General features: G+C 39.4%; 1 protein-coding gene across 1 annotated transcript in view; it reads right to left on the reverse strand.

Annotated features, from left to right (window-relative positions):
* Nucleotides 1-26,863, reverse strand: part of VPS53 (VPS53 subunit of GARP complex) — a 236,879-nt gene that overhangs the window by 99,876 nt on the left and 110,140 nt on the right. Inside the window, exons 8-10 of the mRNA XM_075589578.1 lie at nt 6,549-6,627; nt 5,805-5,948; nt 5,211-5,353 (exon numbers count right to left, since the gene is read on the reverse strand). Coding sequence (XP_075445693.1) covers nt 5,211-5,353; nt 5,805-5,948; nt 6,549-6,627 — 366 coding nt within the window. The remainder of the gene's footprint in view (nt 1-5,210; nt 5,354-5,804; nt 5,949-6,548; nt 6,628-26,863) is intronic.

A 26,863-nucleotide genomic window follows, 5' to 3' on the forward strand; every position in this document is an offset into this window, starting at 1 on the left:
GTTTATTTAATGAATATTTAATAAAGTTACATTTTTATTCTGCTAGGGTTTCTTGAGTGCAGCTACAAGGGAATTATTTTCTTTCTATAATTCATTCGAACCCAATTCCTGGCTACCAGCACCCCCTGGGTCCTAAATTTATTTACTAAATTACATGCCCTACTTGTAGAGCAGGATTTCTGAACCCTTCTGGGTTCTCTCTTTCCTCAGTGCATCTACATCAACAAAATCAAGAAAAGCTGTTTTATTGATTGACTATTTTGTGCCACGCTTTACAATCTGTGCAATTTAAAATGATAATTCAAAGAATAATTTTGTGAAATCCAGTCTATGCCTAAGGCCTTTGCATAACATGACAACAATACTCTGCCTGTCTTTCTGGCAGACGTTAATGAGAGGTTTATTTCATTTGTAATCCTTGGAATTGGTCTTGTGGTTACGTAATTAAAAAAAAAATCAATGTCAAAAATCCAGAATATGACCAATAATGCATTGTATGTACAGAAACCATGTGTACACACACACACACACACACACACACACACACACACACACACACACACACACACACACACACACACACTAATCAGCGCAAATAAATAACACTCAATATTAAATAATTCTAGTAATATAATAAACACTTGTGCAACATTTTGTTAAAGGTGAATGAATTTAATATAATATTTGTGAATATGTGCACACACATTTAGAAGATAGCACTAAAACATGTGCAAATGGATGCTAATACATACTAAAACAAACCATTAAATCATTAGTACATACTTATTCATAGCACATGTAGATGGTGCTAACAGATAATACAAAGGCGAATGATTTACAATAGAGTCAAAGCAGCTTCTACAAAAATGATGAAGAAACAGAAGTGCATGCTCCGTAGAAAATGCACAATTTAATTACAGCAATAGGCTGTTTAAAGAGGTAAAAATAACAAAACAACCCAGTTACAATACTGACAACAATTAGTTTCTATTAACCCAAATGCACCTATCCAGCCAATAGGTGCATCTGGGTTAACAGTGACTCATTGTTGTCAGTATTGTAACCAAGTTCTTTTATTATTTTTATACACATATATACATATACACACACTATATATATATATATATATTATATATATATATATATATATATACACACACACACACACACACACACACATATATATATATATATATACACACACACACATATATACACACACACACACACACACACACACACACACACACACACACACACACACACACACACACACACACACACACACACACACATATATAGTAAGAGAAAGTAAAGCTCCAAACAAAAGCACTCTAGTATACCTTTGAAGTACAAATTCACAAAATCTTTATTAAATAACTGTCACAGAACAAAAATAAAAGAAAGCAGAGAATAATTAAAACAAGGCATGGATCCCCTGTGCGTAAAAGACTTGACATAAATCCTCCAGTAATAAATTCCAAATGGAAGAAAAAACCATGTCAAATATGACAGAAAATACACTCTAATGTACCTGACAAGGTGAACAAATTAGTACAGACAGGAAGCCAAAATTGAAGTGGCTATGGCCAAAAGGTCAAATCACATGATATCAACACATTCTTATCCCCACAAAATCTCAGGGAATGTCTCAAGTGACACAGTGTAGCAATATATGATAGGGCCACAAAATATACAGCCTAGAAAAGCACACCTCAAAAACTTATATGCTAGTTGTCATACATCACCAAATGTCAGGCACACTGCAAAATCATGGAGGAGACAAGGAGCAACTGCTCAGAACATGATTACGTGTCCCTAGGGGGGGACAAACCAGGGGGTCCTGCCTACTGCACCTGCTCCTACGTGTTTCGGCAAAGAGCATTCTACTGGGAGTGGTGAGGTAGGCAGGGTGACATGCACGCTTAAAAAGAATATGTGATTAGGCCCATGAGTATAATCACCTGGTGAAAATCTGCCAAATACATGATATACAGATAGCAAACAGGAGTGTGCATAATTAGTATACTTGCTGCATGGGTCTGTAAAACGTCACAGTGGAGGATCCAATAGTATAGTTGTATCCTAAGGACGCCCTCCTCCACAGGAGAGGGCAGTGCTGGCGAATCTACCCCACTCTGGTATATGCGCATGCGCATGACGTCATCGGGAGTTACCCGATACATGGCTGTGTCACTTGGTGCTATAGCAGGTCTGAATAATGGGTGTGACTGTCACAATGGCACCTCCCCCAGCAGAGGAGGGAACTAATGGCAAGTCGCACCTCTCAAATATAACTGCGCATGCCTGTGACGTCATCGGGAGCCCTCCCGAGTCTCACTGAGGCGCTCCGCACCGGCTCGCGTCCAGGCAGACAGGCGAATCGCTAGATGCGCCCCACTGCGCACGCGCACCCAGATACAAAGGAACCCCATATAACAAGACGCTTTCCTCGCGCAGAGCCACGCTACGCGCATGCGCAGCACCCGAGCATCGTTCCTGCTCTTAAAGTGAAAGTGACATACACAAAAATTGTGTAGCAACCGATGTACATATATACATGAAAAGTGCTAATAGCACAGCTAATGACCTCTCTCTGTACAGAGAGTCTTAGGATCACCAGTAACATGATGAACACCATTATTTTAAACCCAGTGAAAAAAGACATAATATAGCAAAGCATACAAAGGCATGATGAAGCTTAAACATGTGTACAGATTGACATCAATGAGAATAAATAAAGATGATATATATACACAGTTCCCCTCATATCAAAAGGAGTCTCATCCATCAAAACACTGCTGGTCACATGAGCATATACATTGTGCAATAATGATAAAGAGATTCATCTATAAAAACAGCAATTGAATGAGGCATGTAATTATATTCTTACAATGAGGAAGTGGCATAACTGAAGTCAGAGACATATGAAAAAGCATGATGTTAGGTCCGTATGTTAATCTTAACTATGATACGAAGAAAACTAATTCCTTAAGAGTCACTCAAAGTAATCCCAGCTATTAGTAGAATTCATAATGTATATTCTTGTTGTTTCGAGGTAGAGATAGGAATGATGTTGTCATTGAGTTGTTTACATCAGGACAGAGGTATATGATGGTGAGTCTCTCCAGAATAACTCCGCACAAATGTAGTAGATCAGTCCGATGGTGTGAAGACCCAGGATAGAGTATAAGTGTATTCCAGTCTTCTAGCGGGATGATGGTGTGCAAACCCAGGACCCAGAAGAAGTCTCATCCACCATAACACTGGTAATATCATGAGCACATAAATTGTGCAGAAATGATGAAAAAATTCACCTATAAGCACAGCTATTGATTAGAGCATGTAAATATATTCTTGCACTAGGAAAGTGACATAATTTATGTGGCAAACATATAAGAAAGATTGATGTTGGATCCGTGTGTTAATCGTAACTTTGATGCAAAAGATAACTAATTCCTTAAGAGTTAATTAAAGTAATCCCAACTGTTAATAGAATTCATAATATATGTCCTTGTTGTTCCGTAGTAGAAAAAAATGATGTTGTCCTCGAATTGTTTGTATCAAAACAGGGGTATATGATGATAATTCTCTCCTGAGTAACTCCGCACATATGTAGTGAGTCAATCCGATGATATGGAGACCCAAGATAAAGTGTAGATATATTCCAATCTTCTAGCGGACTGATTATACTCATGGGCCTAATCACATATTCTTTTTAAGCGTGCATGTCACCCTGCCTACCTCACCACTCCCAGTAGAATGCTCTTTGCCGAAACGCGTAGGAGCAGGTGCAGTAGGCAGGACCCCCTGGTTTGTCTCCCCCTAGGGACACGTAATCATGTTCTGAGCGGTTGCTCCTTGTCTCCTCCATGATTTTGCAGTGTGCCTGACATTTGGTGATGTATGACAACTAGCATATAAGTTTTTGAGGTGTGCTTTTCTAGGCTGTATATTTTGTGGCCCTATCATATATTGCTACACTGTGTCACTTGAGACATTCCCTGAGATTTTGTGGGGATAAGAATGTGTTGATATCATGTGATTTGACCTTTTGGCCATAGCCACTTCAATTTTGGCTTTCTGTCTGTACTAATTTGTTCACCTTGTCAGGTACATTAGAGTGTATTTTCTGTCATATTTGACATGGTTTTTTCTTCCATTTGGAATTTATTACTGGAGGATTTATGTCAAGTCTTTTACGCACAGGGGATCCATGCCTTGTTTTAATTATTCTCTGCTTTCTTTTATTTTTGTTCTGTGACAGTTATTTAATAAAGATTTTGTGAATTTGTACTTCAAAGGTATACTAGAGTGCTTTTGTTTGGGGCTTTACTTTCTCTTACTATATTATTTGGCCCATACAGCACCACTGACTTATCACTGTATATTGATATAGAAGTCGGTATTTAGTTACATTAATTTATCTTGAGGATGTGGGGTCCCTCCTTTCTCTTACAATATATATATATATATATATATATATATATATATATATATATATATTAACAGTGGTTGACAAATCACCAAAAAATCTACTCGCCACACAAAAAAATCTATTCACCACCTAGTACCAAACGTGTGCTGCTTGGGCCAATATTTACTCGCCCGGGGGTTAAATCCACTCGCCCGGGGCGAGCAAATGTATAGGTTTGTCGAACACTATATATATATATATATATATATATATATATATATATATATATATATATACATACATACACACACACACACACACACACACACACACACACACACACACACACACACACACACACACACACACACACACACACACACACACACACACACACACACTGAAATACGTAAAGAAAATGTAACTAACTAAATGTAAGACTATACAGTAGATGCCAAAGTCATTCTGTTTTAGTAGAATCTTATATTTCAGAGGTATTCATGGCATTCTCTAGTCTAGGGGCAAATCCTAGCAGCACATTTCTGCAGCTTTTGTCTAAAATGCAGAATCCGGAGAAAAAAAGTTGAGAAAGGAATAAAGTTATAACTCAGGTACGGGGAAGCTATAGCAAATGGAGATCAGTGACTTACACAGGATCCCACTGTCCTTAAGGCAGGAAATGAACTCACAAACTGGCATATTCAATCTTATTGCAACCACTGCTCTACATATCATTGATAACTGGAATGTTTTGCACAGTTCACTTATTTTAGCCATATAAGGAAACTTTTACCTTGTAACGTGGCAAAAATCAACAGCGATGCGCTCAGTCATGAACCAATCTGCAGGAAACATGCGACTGTACTTCTCTTCGTAATCCACCAGCTGCCGTTTTATCCAAGCGTAGCGCCGGTCTATTTTATCAAGCCAGGCAACCTGCAGCATAAATGGATTGCGAATAACAATGGGAGCAGGGTGTGGACCAGACAACTGCATTTGTCTTTTCACGTCTCTTTTCTTTTGGGAGATAGTGACATATGGACAGCATAATTTGGGTGCAAAGTTCCATCTTACCCAAAATATTACAATGCAACACAAACACTGTCACACCTGGCAATGTTTTGGATCATGTATTTATGAACCCACGGTGTCCAACTATCACAAACAAGCGTTCTTCATCACAGTAGGGGTTTCTCTACTGATAGTTGGAGTAAGGTAATAGGGCAAGAAGGAGAGCAGTAGTGTTGTTGTGTGTATGTAGTTTTGGCTTGCCTTAATATGACTCTGCTTGTGAGGGGTGAGCAGTAACTTACTCTGTGTGTCAATGACAGTGACCGATTTAAATGCAGTTTCTATTAAGACCATTAGGGAAGGGAGACTTGCTTACGTCTTGGTTTTCCTGAAAGAGAACCAGGTATTCGGAGAGATGCTGTCTGATGAATTTCTTGATGATCTCCTGCTTGATCCGTGCATCCAGAACATTGGCTACCAAGCAGGCATCACGCAGGACGTTGCTGGGACCACCGGTCCTCTGGCAAAAAATAATAATAATCGGAGATGGTGCTATTAGATTGTCTGTATTAGGTATGCACTTTAAACACCTGGCAGAATAGCTAGTAATGTACTTCTGTGCAATGTGCTATTAGGACCCTTAAAGAGCAACGGTGTAATCATCCCCCAAAGTTTATAAGAGCCAAAACTGGAGGGGACTTTAACGTTTCTGAAGGTAACTGCACTACAGCACCAAAAATTGCTAGGCTACAAAACAATGTATTTGGAGCCAGGGCTGAACTTTGAATTTTCTTACTCAGCTGTGTGCAGTATGTACAGTAGTAGATAATTACTTATTCAAAATTAAAGATTAGAGACATGCAACTTAACTACATGGTAATTGCTTTCATGGTTGCAGCCAAGGAATATTGATTCCAACAATCTATATGAAGCACCTAAGATGGATCCTTCATCCTCACAATCTTCCTCTCTACTTATGTATACAGCAGGAGTTTGGTTATTACCTGCACCTTCCCTTGCTCATATAAAAGTAATCTATTATCTAGCAACAAATATGCTTGTGATAGTTGACATAAGACAAGAAAAGCGTTACACAAGCTTTGCCTTAGCATATACGTACCTTACTGCCTTGCGATGGAAATGCTTCCTCAAAATCAGCTAGGATCTGTTGACCTAATTCAGTCTGGGCAGCTTTAACTCTGTTTGGAGGGAACATGAAAATATATGGTTGTTACAGAAATATATATATATATATATATATATATATATATATATATATATATATATATATATATATATATACACATATACACACACACACTTAGATAAGTTATGGTGAGTAAAAAAAGTGACAAAAACCCACCACAGCAAAGCATATAGCAAATGGAAATATACTGTATGCTCATTTGCATGTATTAGGCAGGTCTGCAAACCCGCCTTTCACCATTATCACCCAGCACACAGCACTTCCACTGCAGCAAAGGATTCTGGGAAATGACATGCAAATGAGCACACAGTGCCACTTTTTGCTTCAAAAACCATTTTAAACATGGTTCCCTATAGGCTTAAGCTTGCTTAAAGCTGTGACCATGCAGCAAGCTTAAGCCTATAGGGAACCATGTTTAAAATGGTTTTTGAAGCAAAAAGTGGCACTGTGTGCTCATTTGCATGTCATTTCCCAGAATCCTTTGCTGCAGTGGAAGTGATATATATATATTATATATATATATATATATATATTTATATATATATATATATATATATATATATTATATATATATATATATATATATATATATATATATAATCAAAAAATAAATAGATGATACCGTTCTGTGGCTAACGAAATGCGAGCACAAATAAAAGCATTTCGTTAGCCACAGAACGGTATCATCTATATATTTTTTGATTATTGAAGCTCGGCTAACACGGTACTGATACCTCTACATATATATATATATATATATATATATATATATATATATATATATATATATATATATATATATATATACATATATATATATATATATATATATACATATATATTTATATTACAACAAGACAAACTGCCTGCAACAGACTAAGCAAATAATGAGTACTTAAATTAGTAATAATAATAATAATAACCACTAACGGTGCTAGGGACTAGAAGTAATATAACAATGAAAAGAAAAAGAAAAGAGTCCCAACTCAGCACTCAAGTATACTCAGAACAAATATCAAAGAAAATTATGATTTATTTAACAGCACAAATAATCACACATAAAATACAAAAAATATTAAAAACAAACCGTGACATCCTCCTGTGATAGAATATGTATCAGACAGGGGAAATCCCCTATGAAGATACTGATGGACCCCTAATACCCAAGGCAAGGGAAAAAAAGCCTATAAGCACAAAATATATGTAGAACAGGGGGTTAACAATAACCCATTGAACCTACAAGGCCGGCCAGCAAGCATAGATAACACATGCCCCAAATTGCCTAATACATGCTGATGTCAAATACATTTATTATATGCATACACCATAAATGTAAAACCAGGCACAGTACCAAAGAGAGACTGTTAGTATGGGATCAACAATGGTTAACAGTTCATATACATATATATATATACACATATACATATACATATATATATATATATATATATATATATATAAATATATATATATATATATATATATATATATACCACGACTATTAAGGTTATGGTGGGTAAAAAAAGTGACTCGACAAATCGCAAAAAAATCTACTCGCCACCTAGTACCACACGTGTGCTGCTTGGGCTAAATAGGAGCTCGCCACGATGTTAAATCCATTCGCCCGGGGCGTGCAGATGTATAGGTTTGTCAAACACTGTATATATATATATATATATATATATATATATATATATATATATATTTATATATATATATATATATATATATATATTTATATATATCTATATATATATATATATATATATATATATATATATATATATATGAGCAAACAAACAGAAAAAAGCAGCGCCCCAAAGGGCATATATAGCAATAAAAAATATATATATAATAAAATATAAATTAGTATCAGTGCCTGCGTGTCAGTAGTGATGTAATGTGATTAGTAAACATATATTCATAAATACTTAAACAACGCATTCTATAATGTGCAAAAAGTGAATAAACATAATATAAAATATTACAAAAATTATATATTATATTATTAACAAAAAATGTTAACCATAAAATATATAGAAAATTGTAGAAAATATATATATATAAAAAAAGAAGTGGATAACCAGTCCTTTAAAGTTGAAGTCCATCAAAGATGTTAGGCTTGAATACAGGGGGTCTCCGGCTGCTCTCAAAGGATGAACCACATCCTATGAAATCTGTAGAGGAGAGAGAAGAGAGAGCGCACGCCCCATAGTGTGTAACTGTATATTTAATAAAGGAAATGGAGGGGGGAGGGGGGGGAAAGGAATCGCACTCACAAGGATAAAAAGGTTAAAAGCGTGTCGTGAATAAATCACCACCATCCGGCTCTTGCTTGTCTTTACTTGTCTTTTGATGTTGCTGTCAGGATACAAACGATCTCTGGTCATCAAGATGTTAAATCAAGCGTGGAGCAAGGGAACCGGCATTAAATGGAGTCCTCTGAAGATCTCTCAGCTGCGTGGCCTGTGACTGTTACACACACGAACCGGCCTGTTCATGCGCAACGTGATGACGCAATGTCCGTGACGCGATGCGTGATGACGCTCCCTGACGCGTTTCGTCACTCTCGGGCGACTTTATCAAAGGGTAGTCAGGGTACCCTTTGATAAAGTCGCCCGAGAGTGACGAAACGCGTCAGGGAGCGTCATCACGCATCGCGTCACGGACATTGCGTCATCACGTTGCGCATGAACAGGCCGGTTCGTGTGTGTAACAGTCACAGGCCACGCAGCTGAGAGATCTTCAGAGGACTCCATTTAATGCCGGTTCCCTTGCTCCACGCTTGATTTAACATCTTGATGACCAGAGATCGTTTGTATCCTGACAGCAACATCAAAAGACAAGTAAAGACAAGCAAGAGCCGGATGGTGGTGATTTATTCACGACACGCTTTTAACCTTTTTATCCTTGTGAGTGCGATTCCTTTCCCCCCCCTCCCCCCTCCATTTCCTTTATTAAATATACAGTTACACACTATGGGGCGTGCGCTCTCTCTTCTCTCTCCTCTATATATATATATATATATATATATATATATAGCAGAAAATAGCCGTTAGACCAGTTGCGATAGTGCAGAATAAATGAGTTCTTCAGTATTAGGTGATACCTTTTTTATTTGAATAACAATTTATGTCATAGGACAAGCTTTCGAGAGTTCTCCTCTCTTCTTCAGGTCAGCAATACTGATATGCAAAGGATCCTTTGTATATCAGTATTGCTTGACCTGAAGAAGAGAGGAGAACTCTCGAAAGCTTGTCCTATGACAAATTGTTAGTCCAATAAAAAAGGTATCACCTAATACTGAAGAACTCATTTATTCTGCAATATATATATATATATATATATATATATATATATATATATATATATATATATATATATATATTCCCCCTTCTTAAAAGTTTGAAAACGTTATTAGCCAAACTAGAACACTTGATGTGTTTTAGAACTCCTTATTTATCAGGATTGTAATGTTTATAACCAGATCCACCAACAGGGGGATGACAGTTGGGACAAATGTCCTGGGCCCAGTTGCTCTGTGGGGCCCAACTGGCCTAGACAGGAGTTTGGGTCTACCTTCCAGGCCCACTTCTCCCTCCAGAACATGGGTGGGCCCACAAGCAGCAGCAGATACTATAGGCCCATGTGGTCCTCAGAGCTCCACCCCAACATGCCCATACCTACTCTACACCCACCCCTCCCCAGGCCCATACCTACTCTCCTATCCAGAGTGAAATGGTGCTCAGTCCCTGTATGCACTCTAAGGAGTTTTTCCAAGTAATGAGTCAATTTATGTCTAGAATGCCTTGAGTAATCCACATAAAGTCTAGATATCATATGCTGGGGAAGATTAGCGCCTAATAGTACCCTTCCCTTAGATGACAATGACCAATATGAAAAAATGGCTAAAATGTGAAATGGAGTACATGTTATCAATACAGGTGTCAATTGAATACCAAACCAGGTATTAACATACATTATAGGCTAAAGCTGGTAAATTCCGGGCATTATTGATGACTGAGAATATGATGCAAGGAGGGGGGGGGGGTCTGACGTAAACAGCACTGGGATCTAAGCAGACATTTTAAGTCAGCATCCATCTTAGGTGCTTCATATAGTCACCATTTTGGGTTTGTCTGAATGAACGGGGTATGAAATGGAAGTTTGAAAGAGACTTTGTTTTGCTTCCAATTTTTAAGTGATAATAAGCTGTTGAGCTAAGCCACAAGACCTTGAAGAGGGGAGAAAAGCGCGAATGTTATGAAAATAAAATATAGATAACCAGAACGTCTCGCATTCCGAGGGAGGTGCCCATGAAGTCCGTATGTAGAGGAAAAGTCAACGGCTTGTATAAGGTGTTATTGCTGAGTCATTTCATTTCTAATATGAATCCCATAATAATACAATGAACTCAATGTGTTCATGTTCATATTTTGCTTATCTTATATGCTTACGTAGTGACGCACACGCAGCCTCGTATAGGGGGCGTGAGCTTAGTATTTTGTGTATAAATAAGGCCTGTATTCCACCATGTCGTTGGGGGAGTTTTATTTTGAAACTGCCTTCTGCGTGTGCACCGTACACTGCAATAAACTTATTTGTTATTCTGCAAAATAATCCTCAGACGACTCTTATTTATTCACGCTTTTCACATTGAAATCCCTGCTCTCTGATTGGATAATGCTCGGAATGTTAACCAATCAGTAATGGCCCGGAATTTTTGGCACCCAGCCAAGTTTTTCAGCCAATCGGGTTTCAGTTCTCATTCACAAAGAGTGAGATCAGCACTCAGACAGGGGAGGTGATTGGACAGGAGGCAGCAGCAAGGCACTGACTCCTCCCCCACCCTGCCTGAAGATAGCTCTGCACAGGAGAGTGAGGGGAAAGGTTTGTGTGTCTGTTGTGTGTATTTTGTGGGTGTAAAGGCGGCCAGCAGAGTGTTTTATTGGTTGGTGTCTTCTGTTGGTGTGTGTTTTGTGGTTGTAGAGGGGGCAGCAGAGTTTGTTTTGTTGGTGTGTGTCTGCTGTGTGTGTTTTGTGGGTGGAGGAGGGGAGTGTTTTGTTGGTGTGTCTCTGCAGTGTGTGGGTTTACAGGAGAGCTGCAGTGGGTGTAGGGAGGAGGCTGCTGGTGTGTTTTGGTGGCTGTAGAGGTGGAAGAGCCTGTTTTGTTGGTTTGTGTGTATCTCTGCAGTGTGTGTTTTGTGGGTGGAGGGGTGGAGTGTTTTGTGTATATGGGTTTACAGGGGGGCTGCTGGTGTGTGTTTTTTGGATGTAGAGGGGGCAGCAGTCTGTTTTGTTGGTGTGTTTGGGTATCTGCAGTGGGTTTTGTGGGTGAAGAGGGGGCTGCAGTGTGTGTGTGTGTGTGTGTGTGTGTGTGTGTGTGTGTGTGGGGGGGGGGGGGGGTATAGAGGGTGGAGGAGGGCTGCAGAGTGTGTTTTGGTGTGTGTCTGCAGTTTTGTGTGTTTACAGGGGGCTGCAGTGTGTGTTTGTGGGTGTAGAGGGGGGCTGCTGTGTGTGTGTTGTGAGTGTAGAGGGTGGAGGAGAGCTGCCGTGTGTTTTGTGGGTGTTTTGTGGGCTGCAGAGTGTGTAGGGTTGACTGCAAAGTTTGTTTGTGTTACAGTATATAGAGGGGGGTTGCAAAGTGTGTTTGTGTGTATAGAGGGGGGGGCTGCAGTGTGTGTGTTTGTGTGTGTTTGTGCGCGTGTTTATAGTGGGGGCTGTGTGAATGTACAATTTCCTTTTAATAAACTTGCAGTAAAAGCCTAAGAATGAAGACAATCATGCTGATAAAAATCAATATGACTACAAAAGTGTATCTTTTATGAAAAATTAAAAAAAAAAAAAATAAAGAAGTCTACATTTAGCCTAAAATAGTAATAATCCCCTCAGAACAGGGCGTTACTGGCCAATAATGCCCTGGCTGGGTTAAAGTCACTAGGCTTCACCTCGGGCATTATTGGCCAGTAATGCCCTGTTCTGAGGGGATTATTACTTAAATAATTAACTTTACATGATAATAAAGGACCAAAGATTCTTTATAAACGGAGTGCAGTATTATTAATATACAGTAGGTGGTCAAGTTTATCAAATAAATGTGTTCTCTAATAATCCTAAAGGTTGGGGGATCTACAGTATTTGTCTCCAATGTTTAGCAATGGCGCATCTTGAAGCTGTAAAAATGAGAAATCAACCTACAGATGCAGAGGACAGCAAGTCTTGCTACATCGCAGACAAACAAGCAAATGTCTGTGGGGCTGGGGAGAGTGTCTGCTGCGATGGAGTTGCAAGGTGTCTATGCTTCTGAATAGGACCCCCCACAGGCATTAATCCTTCGATGCCATGATTGCGCGTAGCAGCACTGAAGAAAAGTAAGTCTTGCTATATCTGTAGCTGTATTTTTGTTAATGCCTGTAAAGAGTTTGCCTATAATCAGGGACCTTCTGAAAGATAGTGTTCTTCTAATTGCCGCATTGTTCACAAAGAGTAACTTAAGAAGCCATTTCAGGTGAATAACTATTTATTTGCAGAGTTTATCACGCACTACGTTTCGGGGAACTCCCGTCTTCAGGTGCAATTTTTACATCTCTTCCGTTAGGTGTGAACCGTGAGGCAATTAGAAGAACACCCTCTCAGAACTTCCATTTATGGCAGAAGTGAGATCCCAGCCACTCTCCAAAGTCAGCACCCACAGAAAAATACATAACATAGTCACTACGAAACAGAGTGCTGTAAGATCACAAATGACCTTTACTGAAATGAAAAACCTGGGGTCATTCTCTAGAGAAACCCCAATAAGGTAATGTACATAGCAAAAGACGTTTTCCAATAAAACTTGGATCTTGGGGAAACGTATCCAACCATAAAAATGCTGCCAAAATAGCAAAGAAAGCCTCAATGTCATGATCTAAAATGTAATGGGGTTCTGTACCAAGAGAAAAGGAGTCTATAAGAATGTTCATGTGTTGATGTGCACATGGAGTTTTTGGCAGCTGTTTTCCAAAGCTCCTGCCAATCCTTCCAGTCAAGCTCACTACACAATTCTTTCTCCCATGCTAACATAGCTTTCTTCATATCACCAGCTAGAAAGAAATGATACAAGGTTGAGGTCAGATTACATTGATCTAAAGGGTGTAGAGTTATTAAAAAAAAAAGGTGAAATCAGTTGGATCATTCAAAATATTTTTTTTCCCAACTTCAGAATTTGATACTTTAGAGTAGACAAATAGCAAATGTTTTAGTAATTGAACCCAAAAGCATGTCTCTAACCTTACCAGTATCTGCAGTCATACTTGAACATTATTTGTTAATAGAGAATATACATATGGCCCCAGCATGCAACAATAGAAGCAATGAATAATAGTCAATTAGAATAAGTCAAAAGTGTATTTGAAAAATTATTTAAGCAGCTATACATGGAACCCAATAGCAGGGTACGGAGACAACCTCTCCTGTTGAGACAACCACACCAAGGAGAGAGAGAGGGTTGGGGAGGGGAAACAAGGGGAAAAGAATAAAAAAACAAGGTTTTTTTGTTTTTGTTTTTTTTCCCCCCTTGTTTTCCACCCCTCTTTTTCTCCTTGGTGTGGTTGTCTCGACAGAAGAGGTTGTCTCCATATCCTTCTATTGGGTTCCATGTATAGCTGCTTAAATAATTTTTCAAATACACTTTTGACTTATTCCAATTGACTACTGTTCATTGCTTCTATTGTTGCATGCTGGGGCCATATGTATATATCTCTATTCACCTTGGCGTGATAGAGGTTCACCCTGCTTCCATGCACTAATTCACTTTATATGTTTATCACTGACGTGGAGTGCTACGTAACAGACACATACTTATTATTTGTTAATATTTTGATATACAGTTTGGAAACTACAAACTGTTTATAAACTTGAAAAAAAAGAGTCAAGTGTCTAATACAGCATTTAGAACTCTGTATTACGATAATTATAAAGAAAGGCCTGTCACAGGAGACCAGGCATTTACACCTTTTATACCGGGATCATAACACTGAGCAAAATGAGTTGATGAAATAAATTGTCATTTATTCACTTAAACAGGCAAACACACTATGAGACACAAAATACATGAGAAAGACACACTTACTGGGGGTCTGGGGCAAAGAACTAGCCTTTCCTGATTGAAATAGGCAAAGAAACAAAGTTTTTAGATGACCAGGCCCGATAAGTCCTGGAACCCAAATTATCTTAAAGTTCCTGACGCCACCGCTCTCTTTCTTCCGGAGTTGCTGAAATCCCTTGATCGGGAGTTAGTCCCAAATGTCCTGGAACTGTTTTTGGCTTGCAATCCTAGCCGCGACCGCTACATTAAATTCTCAGAAATTTGCTCCGAAAAGTGGGACTTAGAAAATATTCTGCCTTGAAATTTCTGAAGCCGGCTCGCTGCTATTTCTCCAAGAGCATCTTTTGGTGGTTTCATATTTGCCACTTCTGTTCTGGCGCTTAGAATCTGCTCTCCGGATTGGCTGAGGGTTTCTTATAGTATTTCAGAGTTCATTCATGAAATACTACAGCCAATCCGAGCGTGGGCAGTTTCCTACCAGCCAATCAGAGCGATGCCAGTCTCCTGAAGCTGAGCAAGCGGATCTTCTGCATCTACCAAGGGCATGCGCCAATCTGGCACCTCAGCCACTTGGTATGTAGAAGCCACCCGCTGGTTTAGGCTCCTCACGGTCTGGGAATGGCAAATGGTAGTCCGAGGACTTCGATTCATCCCAGGACGTGGGTGCTCAAGCTTAAACCTCCTGGCCAAATGCTCTTCACACTTCTGACATCCTGTGTGGCTTTCATGTCCGATGTCTGGGTAGACACACTGGCACCAAGCTGGTAGCCCACGGACTCACCCAGAACATCGATCTGAAAAGACCCAGCTCATAATACCATGCACAAGCCTATATGTACTTTAAACACACTGTTTAATAAAATCATACATTTATACTTTTCTAAGTCTTATGCGGAATAGAATAGGAAGTTGCAGTTTTATTCCCCACACTCTATACTAGACTTAGACTTTAAAATTCCCCACAACCTTATGTATGGTTGGAGCATCCCCAGAACCCATATACCGGGTTCTGGGTGACCTGGGCATTAACTGGTCTTAAACTAGGGACCACTTTACCGTTCCAGGGATACCTTACATCCCTATGTCCTATTTACCTTTCTGGTCTGTGCTGAAGCAGGGAATCCTAGCGGTGAGTCACGCAAGCATTTTCAAGGGGAGATTTTGACAGAGCAATGTGTCTCAATGTATCCAGGAATCCGACCTGATTCCCGGGTACATTTTTGTGGTCTCCAGCAACTCTGGAACCCGGCTAGTTAGACACATTCTGATAAGACTTTCTCCGTGAAACCCCCCTTGAAACTCATAGCCTAGCAATCTCTGCTTTCTGGCACTCCTGGAAAGGTAAAAACACATTCTTTATTGTCGCATAATTATTTACAATACATAGACAATCACTGAACCGACACTCCCGAACCCCAACACAAGGATCGGAGGTAACCAAACGGGCTTAACCTTTATTATTGAGCCTGGTTACCCCCTCACCGTCACAAGGCCATTCTGTAATTATGTGTGTACTTATGTAACTATGACATGATAAATATGAATTGTGCTTGAGCGGGGTAGGAAAATAATGAATTGGAGTAGTATAGGCCTCCTGGTGACTAGCTGTAGCTTCTTAGTATAGGGAACCTCTGTCACCTCAAATGAAACACTATATGCAAGTGTGTGAGTTAGAGCTTATCAGAGTAATGTCCAGGACTCAGGCTGTCCTCCGCTGGCTCTGGAAAATGTCCTTATGCAGTAACTGGGTGATTTCTCCACTATCAAGTGTCGGCATCGTCCTGTATTGCTGGTCGCTGATGGTTAAGGAGCTCGATATTAGCGGTGTAATGCACTTGCTGTAGCTGGTGACATCAATACGGGTGCCTGGGTTGCGAAAATCAGTTTCCCATGAACACTAATTGGTAGTCCTAAAGTGCAGCATGTGCATCAGCGTCTCAAGGTTACTTCAAATCCTCAGCACAGATTACTTCTACACATTTCGCAGACATTTTCCGCTTTGTCAGCACCTGTAGTGACGTCACCAGGCTACAGCAAGCGCAGAGGAACGCCAACACTGAAGGGTAGAAGACACCCACTACGCAGCCAAAAATCACATAGCTAATATCGAGCTCCTTAACCATCAATGACCAGCAGTATAGGAGGACGCCGACATCTGAGAGAGTAGGAGTCTTCCAGTTGCTGCATAAGGACGTTATTCAGAGCCAGTGGAGGACAGACAGATCGGGACACTACTCAGATAAGCTCTAACACACACTAGAATATAGTGCTTCATTTAATATATTTTTTCACTACTTGATATTGCAACTATTTTATTTTTAATGGGTGTCCTATGCATTTGCGCTCTCTCTACTTCACAAACTTATTTAACTATGTATACAATTAAGTATAAAACTACCTTTTTAACTTTCTAAAATGGCAACAGATTTAAATGGTTGTTTGCGTGTGGCAGTGCCACTAATTAATAACGCCAATTGTGTCTCATACAACCCACTACATAATTATTACGTGTAACTATATATAATTAATGTAATTATATATATGTAGCCATCTAATTTTACAGGAAAATAACTATTAATGCATGTGTGAGGCTAAGTAACAGCCTGGAGTGGGGCTGCAAATATGCATATAACTATACTGTGAATATAGGTACACACAAACACACAAACACACACACACACACACACACACACACACACACACACACACTTGAACTGGGTCTACTTGCTATAAAAGTGGTCTAGGACATGTGTTCGCAGCCTGTTTGTTGCAACCAAATCTCCGCCGGTATTTAGCTACTCACTTCGTCACTGGGACTTCTCTCCTCTGACCAATTCGCCGCCAGGGTAAGTCCCTTTGCTCTTCAAGTTGATGGGGAGCGCATAAATAAAACAAAAAACATATATCCAATAGTGCAATATGTTTTGATCTTTAAAGGGTTAAAGCTTCCCAATCCCACTAGGAATTTTACTCACAAATTTCAATGTCTTACAATGTACGTAAAGGTATCTTTCTCATCAATGCTTCAGGATATGATGATCAGGGAACATGTGTAGATGGAACCTTCATAAGGTAAGTAGAAACCAGACATAGCATAGACTGATATGGCACTTTTATATATGAAAGAATAATCGAAATACACTCACATGGTGCTAGAATAGTATAAGCATGGGAGACGCTGAGACAGAGTTAGGAAAGAGTAGAGTGATTCTGGCAGCAGCATTTAGGATAGATTGTAGGGAAGACAGGTGAGAGGCAGGAAGGCCGGACAGCAGAAGGTTATAGTAGTCGAGGCGGGAGAGAATGAGAGCCTGTGTCAGAGTTTTAGCATTAGAGCAACGGAGGAAAGGGCGAATCTATGTAATATTGCGGTGAAAAAAATGAGGTTTTAGCTTCATGGTGAATGTGAGAGGAGAATGTGAGAGAGGAGTCTAGTGTGACCCCTTGAAAGCATGTTTGTGATACTGGGTGTATGATAGTGCTTCCAACAGTAATGTAGACGGTGGTAGTAGGGTACTGTAGGTAGTAGCCAGGTTTGAGAGGAAATATGAGGAGCTCCGTTTTTGACATGTTAAATTTAGGTCGGTGAAAGGCCATCAAGGATGATATAGCGGAGAGACATTAAGAAACTTTGGTCTGTACAGCAGGTGTAAGGTCAGGGGTGCAAAAGTAAATTTGTGTGCAACATGCATAGAGGTGATATTTGAACCCAAGAGATGTGATAAGGTCACCGAGAGTGTGTAAAGAGAAAAGAGAAGAGGTCCCAGGACAGAGCCCTGTGTTACCCCCACAGAGAGATCGATAGAGGAGGAGGTGTTAGCAATTGAGACATTGAAAGTACGATGGGAGAGTTAAGAGGACATCCAGAATGGAGCTTTGTTACGGATACCAAGAGTATGGAGAATGTGAAGGAGAAGAGGGTGGTCCACAGTATCAAATGCTGCAGAGAGGTCGAGTAATATACGCAGAGTGTAGCAACCTTTGTCTTTGGCAGCATGAAGGTCATTAGTTGTTTTAGTGAGAACTGTTTCAGTGCAGTGAGCAGTGTGGATGCAAGATTGTAAAGGATCTAGGCAAGAATGGAGCAAGCGAGAGAATACTGCTAAATTAACCCTTAAATTAACTTACCATGGTGAAGCTGCCGGCAGCTAAGTGTCCACAGGTGGACCGGCTGCGAAAGAGGGTCCCGAGACGGCCGCAACCAAATGTTCCGTTACACTTTTAAAGACAGTGTTTATATCACTAAGCTACCACTGTCATGGCTCATACAGTAGTATAACCAATGAGATGGCTTTTTATGAAACTTGTAGAAACGTAACGCTTAAAATGTAAAAAAGTGTAGGCCTACATATTAAGTGCCTTAAGTTTTTTATTTAGTTTGGCTAATTTCTTTTTATTTAACGTTTATGGCAAACAAGACAGTAAAGAGAAAAGTAGAGTATTTTTCAATGATTATATAAAAATGAAGTGATCAAGAAGAAAAAAAGTAAAGTCAATGTGCCAAGACCTAGTAAATTATATTAACTTAACTTAATATAATATAATTAACTTATATTAACAAGCAGCAAGGCTGCACTCTATTGCTCCTCCATCTGTATAGCAATGTGGGCTCAGAGCAAGGGGCTGTATATATGGCTAAACTTTAGATATACATCTATATACTGAGGACAAGCAGCAAGGCTGCACTCTATTGCTCCTCCATCTGCATAGCAACGTGGCGATAAACTACAACATACCATATCACTACAGCACAAATTGCTGTGTTAAACTATATCACACAAGCAGCTGACGAGATTTATCATCTGTAGTTCCACATCACTATACTCCTCACCTTAGCCAAGGGGGAGTGTAATTACTTACTTTTACCAACTTAAGCAACTAGACACTGCTACTCTTAGACCAACAATAGGGGTCTATCCTTATGTAGCGATCCACTACTACTGGCACAGTCCCAGATATCTGACATATTCATGTCAAGATTATTGTTTTTTCTTTTTTCTTTGTACACCATTTATTTTAACATTTAAATTGAATAATAAAGATTATTTTTAATCAATACACTAATCATCATTGATAATTGAGTGCTACTTCAACTGAGTTCTTTCTCTTTCGGTTTATTGCAAATACAATTCTCAGACAAGCACCTTATCTACACCATTAAAAACTTACCTGTTAGCTGAGCAGAGGTTTACTTTCCTTTCCCACCCCTCCCATACTTTTCCCATGGTATCTATGTGTGGCTATATAGTCACTTCCTAACTCAGCGACTGATAAAAATAGACCAATGCTAAATGTATTTAATAATAATAATGAATATTCTGTGAAGTTAAGATCTGTTGCTTAACAATATTTCCACTATATTTAAATGAATGGAGCTGAAATCTTGCTGAGCAATAGGATGATAGCATTACAGCATATCGAATAGGGATCTCTATATAATTAATTACATTATTTTTTTTTAGCCAGATGCATAGGTCCCATATAAGGAGTAAGGAACCTGTTTATATCTTTACAATACATCTTTTTCCTTGAATTCTGGAAACTGTTTAAACTCTCCATTCAGTTCGAGAAATTATTCTAGGAATAAGAAATAATATGGTGGTGTGCAGTGATAAAGAGCAGTCAGCATTCTTCAAAAGGCTAATCTCTCACGCCAATATCAGATGAGACACTATCCTGCTCTTCTTTGATGTCTGACACTAAGCAAGTACCATTAACTGTGTTTCCATTCCTCCAAACCTAGTTGTCATCCATCCCCTGAGTTCATTTGTTCCATGAATAAGGAATGCAAGTTTTTTGGATAGTTAGAACAAGCCTGTCAAGTCTCATTCTATTTGGAGCTGTTCTTGCTCATTGGAAAGATGTCTGACAATCCTCAGTCTCAACAGACAGGTACACATCAATAAAGGTGGGCTCGATGGAATCATATTATTCAGTTCAACTGTTATGTCTAACTTTCAAATTTCACTGACCAACCACATTTGGACAAAAACAAGAAGGTGCTGGAGATACAAAACAAAACAAACACACAAAAAAAACACATCATGGCAGCCAAACCCTGACATCATGGGACACACTGTGACAAAGCAGTCACCCTCTGACAAGATGGCTTGGTCCTCTGGTAGTTTCCCAAAGTCATTGACTTATCGGTCAAGAACACTGAAGGCACAATAAATATATTAGGTTTTAGTGCCCAAGACATGGAAGATAAAACTTAGCAAAGGTTAGAAGTAGGGGCCTCTGACTTCAGACACCATTCCTGAACTTAAGAAAAAGTATCAGATCAGGTCGTCAGATCAGGTTTGCTCATTACAATAAAAATCCCTCTTATAATAATTGGGAGAAGGAGTGGCTCAGTGAGAAAAGGCATGGACTCTGTAAACAATGACAGTTTGAATCAAGCTTTTTGTGACCTTGGGCAAGTCACTATCTCCCTGCATCTCAGGCACCAAATACATAGATTGTAAGCTCACCTGGGCAGGAACTGTCTCTATAAATTCCTGTGTGCTGCTTACCGTGCACTATGTTGTAATGGTCAAGCACTTTAAGTCCCATTGGGAGAAATGCGCTAAAAAAAAGGTTTTATTATTACTAGAACCATATTACTGTTCATTTATCGCTTCCACAAAGACTAAGCCTATTCTGTTGCAAATATTCCAGTTATTGAAGACAATGCCCTTGTAGAGGAGCCCGGTTAGCTGAAAATTACAACACAGGCTGCAAACACAATAGGTTATCTATCTTGGCTTCTAATATTGTCCTCCATCTAAAGAGCTTCCAACATAGTAGAGTAGTGCTATAAAAATGCGTGAACTTGCCTCAAACCACTATTCCAAAACATACCTAAGATATTTTTTTCCCTTTCTCGCATCTACTTTACTCAGTTTTCAAATAGCAGTCATCTCATAAAAACCACACGTTCATTTTTGCTTAGCCTACCAGAAATATTAGACAGGGACTTGCAATGCAATGATATAATAATAAAATTTTAAAAAAAAGAGGCTGAAGCAGCATGTCTTTTTTTTTGTCTTGTGGTACAGTTATGTCTCCGTTATAATACATTCCAGGCCAGTTCAATTACTCGCAAGTCCTTTTAAACACAAACACACACCATGATTCTGCACTTGATTATTTCCAAACACAGTGCTACCCATGCTCTGCTCCACTATGCAGTACGGGGGCCCATTTTCCGTGGGTTGCAACTGACCTTATTATTACATTCTTAGAGATGCCTTTTGGAAAAGATACAAAGTAACTGGCACTACCAAGGATCTCCCCCCCCCCCCCCTTTAATATGTGCATAAATACAATCCAAACAATGATATGTAATTGGCTAAGTTGCTAATCGATTGGTGAAGATTTGGCTCGGGGTTCCTAAATGTCTGTCAGTGCTTCAGAAGAGGACAAAAGATGCAAAGTTCTGTGGGATAGATCATGTGACCAGGCAGTAACTGGATACAATTGGTGCACTGCTAGAGAGAGGGCAGGGCTGAAAAGGGGGTGTGCCAGAGCCTGTTTCAGAAGAGGAAGGGGATGTGACTTTATAAATGGTTGCTATAGAAACAAAACATGTGTGTTACATTATAATACATTAACAGTGTCATTTAGAGTTGATTTAAAAAAAATACTACAAGTATTTTCTCATAGTACAGAACTGCTTCATTAAAAAAAAAAAAAAAAAAACATGTAGGATATTGCTTTGTCTACCAATTTGACTAAAGATGCCTGTGGAATACAGTACATTCACAAGGGAAACAAGACTAGCAAAAGCCCAATATTACACAGACAATCTTTATCAAAATACATCAAATCCAGCAAACTTCTGAATGGTCATCAATAATATATTCCAGCCATCTAATATCAAAAAGGATGATACAGTACTATTCTGACAAATCATACTGCCAGAGCAAACACATTCAGTTAATATTTTGTGGGGTGTGCTACTTCCCTACTATCAAAGCACAACACTAACTACATTCATGAAGCCCAACCTGTGAGAACCCCTATACCTCCACCCCCTCCCAACAGTGCTTACAATTTTCAATTAGTCCCAGTATCTGGAGATTAAAGCAGCAGTTCAAGCAATATCCTACATGTGTTTTTTTTTTTTAATAAATCAGTTTTGTACTATGAGAAAATACTTGTAGCATTAAAAAAAAATGTTTTAAAGACATTTTTAATGTTTCTAATGTAGGAAACATTTCCAAAGTGACAGCCCCCTTCCCCTTTGGATAGGCTCTGGCTCTTGAGCCCCGAGCTCTCTCTAGCAGTGCACCAATTGTATTTAGTAACTGCCCAGTTAATCATATTCTAGGACTACATTGCCCAGAATGCTGTGCAAGAACTGAATTAAATAACCCTGAGCAAGCACTCTATTACAGTCGATTACAGGAGAACGGATCGATCTGCAGCTCAGCTAATCACTTGTCAGTGTGCAGATTGTATTGATGCACATATTGAATGGGAAAAAAAAAATATTTTTTTTTTAAATGCCAGCTTGAACTGCAGCTTTAAACAAACACTTCTAACATTAAAATTAAGCAGCTAATGTGGGCCTGACCTACTGCAATCAAGATTCTTATGACTCAGTGCCCCAGCCATTGACAAGCCACTTGCCTCCCTAATCAACTCTATTTGGTCTTTAAGCCATATCCCACAGACCTGGAAAACTGCTAAAAGTTGTCGCAGTCTATAAAAATGGGGATAAAAACATTGTGTCCGACTACAGACAATCTCTCTTCTCCCAATAGTATCTAAATCATGGCAAAAGGTGTACATTCCGAATTAAGCGATTATTGTAACAAGACAAATTTCCTCTGCCAAATCCAATCCGGCTTTCGCCCAAACCATTCCGTGGTAAGTACCCTCTTAAAACTTTGCAATGAGACACAGTGTGGAATGAAACCAAGACAATTTACTGTTGTAATATTCCTAGATTTTGCAAAGGCTTTTGACACTGTTGACCATGTTATCTTGCTAAACAAGCTTCAGTGCTCTGGAATAGGGGAACACACTTTAAACTGATTTCACACCTGTCAAGTAGATCCCAATTTGTGTTTATCTCAGCCTCTAACATTAACCCCATGAATATCACCTGTGGGGTCCCCAGAAAGGCCCTGTTCTTGGGCCTCAACTTTTTAAAGTCTTCATTAATGATCTATCTACAGCTTGTAAGGTCCTTTCAATGCATAAGTATGCAGATGTGACAATCTTATATGCAAAATGCCCTAGAGTCTATGACCTTGAACATGTACTTCAATCTGATTTTTCAAGACTTGAACACTAGATTTCCCAAAACAAACTCTTTTTAAACACTGGCAAAACTGTAACTATTGGATTTGGGACAAAGGCTACATTTCTAAAGCTACCAATGACAAAGCTTCAGATCAGAACTAACTCTAACACCATTTTTGCACCGTCACTAGTTTTAAATATCTGGGCATATGGTTTGACTCCCATTTAACATTTTGGCTGCATATTGAAACCCCGACATTCAAAACCTATGCCAAACTGGGTGTACTTTATAAGAACAAATCCTTCCTAAGTCTACTGGTCAGAAAGTGCATTGCACAGCAGATGCCAATGCCAATTATAGACTATAATATATTACAGCACCCCAAGATCACCTTAGCCAACAAGACACCCTCTACAACTCAATATGCTGCTTTGTCCTACTGTAGAATGTAATTACACCACTACGAAATGCTTCAATATGTAGATTGGCTCTCTTGAATCAAGGGGTAAAGTATATTTTTCCTGTCTTGCCTTCAAATACTTTAATTCAACTCCAAAAGACTGAACACGGTCCCAAGGTTCAACAAAGAATCCGGTCGCTCATCCTTCTGTTACCGTGCAAAACACCGCTGAAACAATCTACCAGAGATTCTCAAAGCCAACTCCAGTATAAGTTATTTCAAGACATCAGCCAATTCCCTCTTTAATCTGGTCTGTAACTGTTAATTGTCAGTTAAAGATGCCAATACTACATTTATTTATTTATAAAATGTTTTACCAGGAAGTAATACATTGAGAGTTAGCTCTCATTTTCAAGTATGTCCTGGGCATCGAGTTAAGATGACAAATAATACATGGTTACAAATACAGTTACATAAGTGAACAGGGTATACATTATATACAAGACATAGCATGCACCATTAGAGATAATATATATATAATAGGCGTATGTAACAGTTACAGATCAGATTAAAATGTGAGACCGCTTTAGTTTTGAAAAAATTTAGACTGGTGGAGGCTGCGAGAGTCTCCGGTAGATAGTTCCAGTTTTGGGGTGCACGGTAAGAGAAGGAGGAGCGGGATACTTTGCTGAACAGTCTTTTGGAGTCAGATCTCAGATAAGTGCTGCATGTGGTAGGGGTGAGGAGCTTGTTCAGGTAGATGGGTAGCTTGCCCAGGTAGATGGGTAGCTTGCCCAGAAAGTATTTGAAGGCAAGACAGGAAAGATGAACTTTGCGCCTGTACTCAAGTGATGACCAATCTAGTTCTTTGAGCATTTCGCAGTGATGTGTGTTGTAGTTCCATTGGAGAACAAAATGGCATGTTGAATTGTAGAGGGTGTCAAGTTTGCTAAGGTGGGGTGCCGAGCCGTATATATATATATATATATATATATATATATATATATATATATATATATATATATATATATATATATATGAACAACAAGAAAAGAAAGCGCCCGATCCTAGTGCAGCATGAAAAAAATACAATTTAATAAAAATGAATAAAACCAACAAATGCAAACTCACAAACAAAGGATAAATAAAATATATAATGAGTATACTCATTCGCCAACCGCCCACGATGTGCCTTGGATGGCGCACCCTCTCTCTGTCTGTGTTTTCTCAGCTCTTCCGAACCGACATCCAGCAGGGGATACAGGAAAAAGCTCACCACAGTGTGACCCGGAAGTCCTCCACAAGGTTAGTGTATTCCGGATGTGAGGTCTGCAGTTCGTGACCCCGCGATGCAGGGGCTGATCAGAGAAGTCTCTCTGCACTCCCAAAGGCAGTCCGTTTTGAGGTGGGCAGTGAGGATGGAGAGAAAATGTATATCACAGTAAATGTATATTTCAGTATCCCTGAAATGGTAGTGTGCTATGTCAGTTGTAACTCACGGAAGGTGGGCCCCCGTACTCTTATTCTGTGCATGGGTATCACAGAGTTTTAAGAACTCGGATTTGAAATAGTCGAGCTCAGAATCAGGGTCGGGAATTAAATCGATTCTGTGCCAAGGACAGTTGGTAAGGTCAGCCAGAAACTGTTGTGGGTTAAAGTTTCTAAACGTTCTAGTGAGGAGAACTTTCGGGCTTGATTGGGGTGGTTACATTTTCCTTACACAGTACACTATTGCATGGTCACTGAAAATGTCACGAAGGATGCCAGAGGATTGGATTCTGCTGGGATTTGAGGAGAGAATCCAGTCTTGCAAGGAATGGTTGTGAGATTTCAGATTTCTCCACGTGGGTTGGGAAATGAGTTGTGTATGGTTAAGTGACTTGAATTGTATCTGGATTTAGTGGTTTTTAGGGTCGAGCCTATTGAAGTTGAAATCCCCAAGAACAAGCAGCTCACTCGTTTCATTCAGAGATTAAATGGAGCCAAGAAAGTGGGTGATATTAATCAGGGACTGTAGAGGGGCGGTGGATGCCAGCAACCAAGATGGGGTTACAAAAGCGGAGGCAGATTCTGCGAACTAGGATTTCAAAAGAGGGTGGGCTTGGGGGAGCAATTTAAAAGTGTAAATTGTAAGGTGTCTGCAATATAAAATAACACCCCTCCTCCTCTCTTTGACCTGTCTCTCCTAGAAATTGAGTATCCCTGAATGGCAATATTTGCATTGAGAGTTTTGGGGTTAGCCATGTTTCTGTGAGAACGATGACTTTGGGTTTATGCATAAGGCACCATGCCCATAGTTCATCCAGTTTGGGCAGCAGGCTCCAGATATTTATATGGGCGACAGATAGACCTTTTTGAAATTTGAAGGGGTTATTCTCAGGGGTAGGTGACAGAGTTGAAAAGGGAGGGCCTGGGTTAAGTACAATGTCACCTGCTAAAGAGAGTAATAGTATGAGTGGAAATTTGAGTAGTTGTTTGCAAGTTGTAAATTTGTGATGTTTGCCATTA

Source organism: Ascaphus truei, chromosome 3, assembly GCF_040206685.1.
Source record: "Ascaphus truei isolate aAscTru1 chromosome 3, aAscTru1.hap1, whole genome shotgun sequence".
NCBI classification, from domain to species: domain Eukaryota; kingdom Metazoa; phylum Chordata; class Amphibia; order Anura; family Ascaphidae; genus Ascaphus; species Ascaphus truei.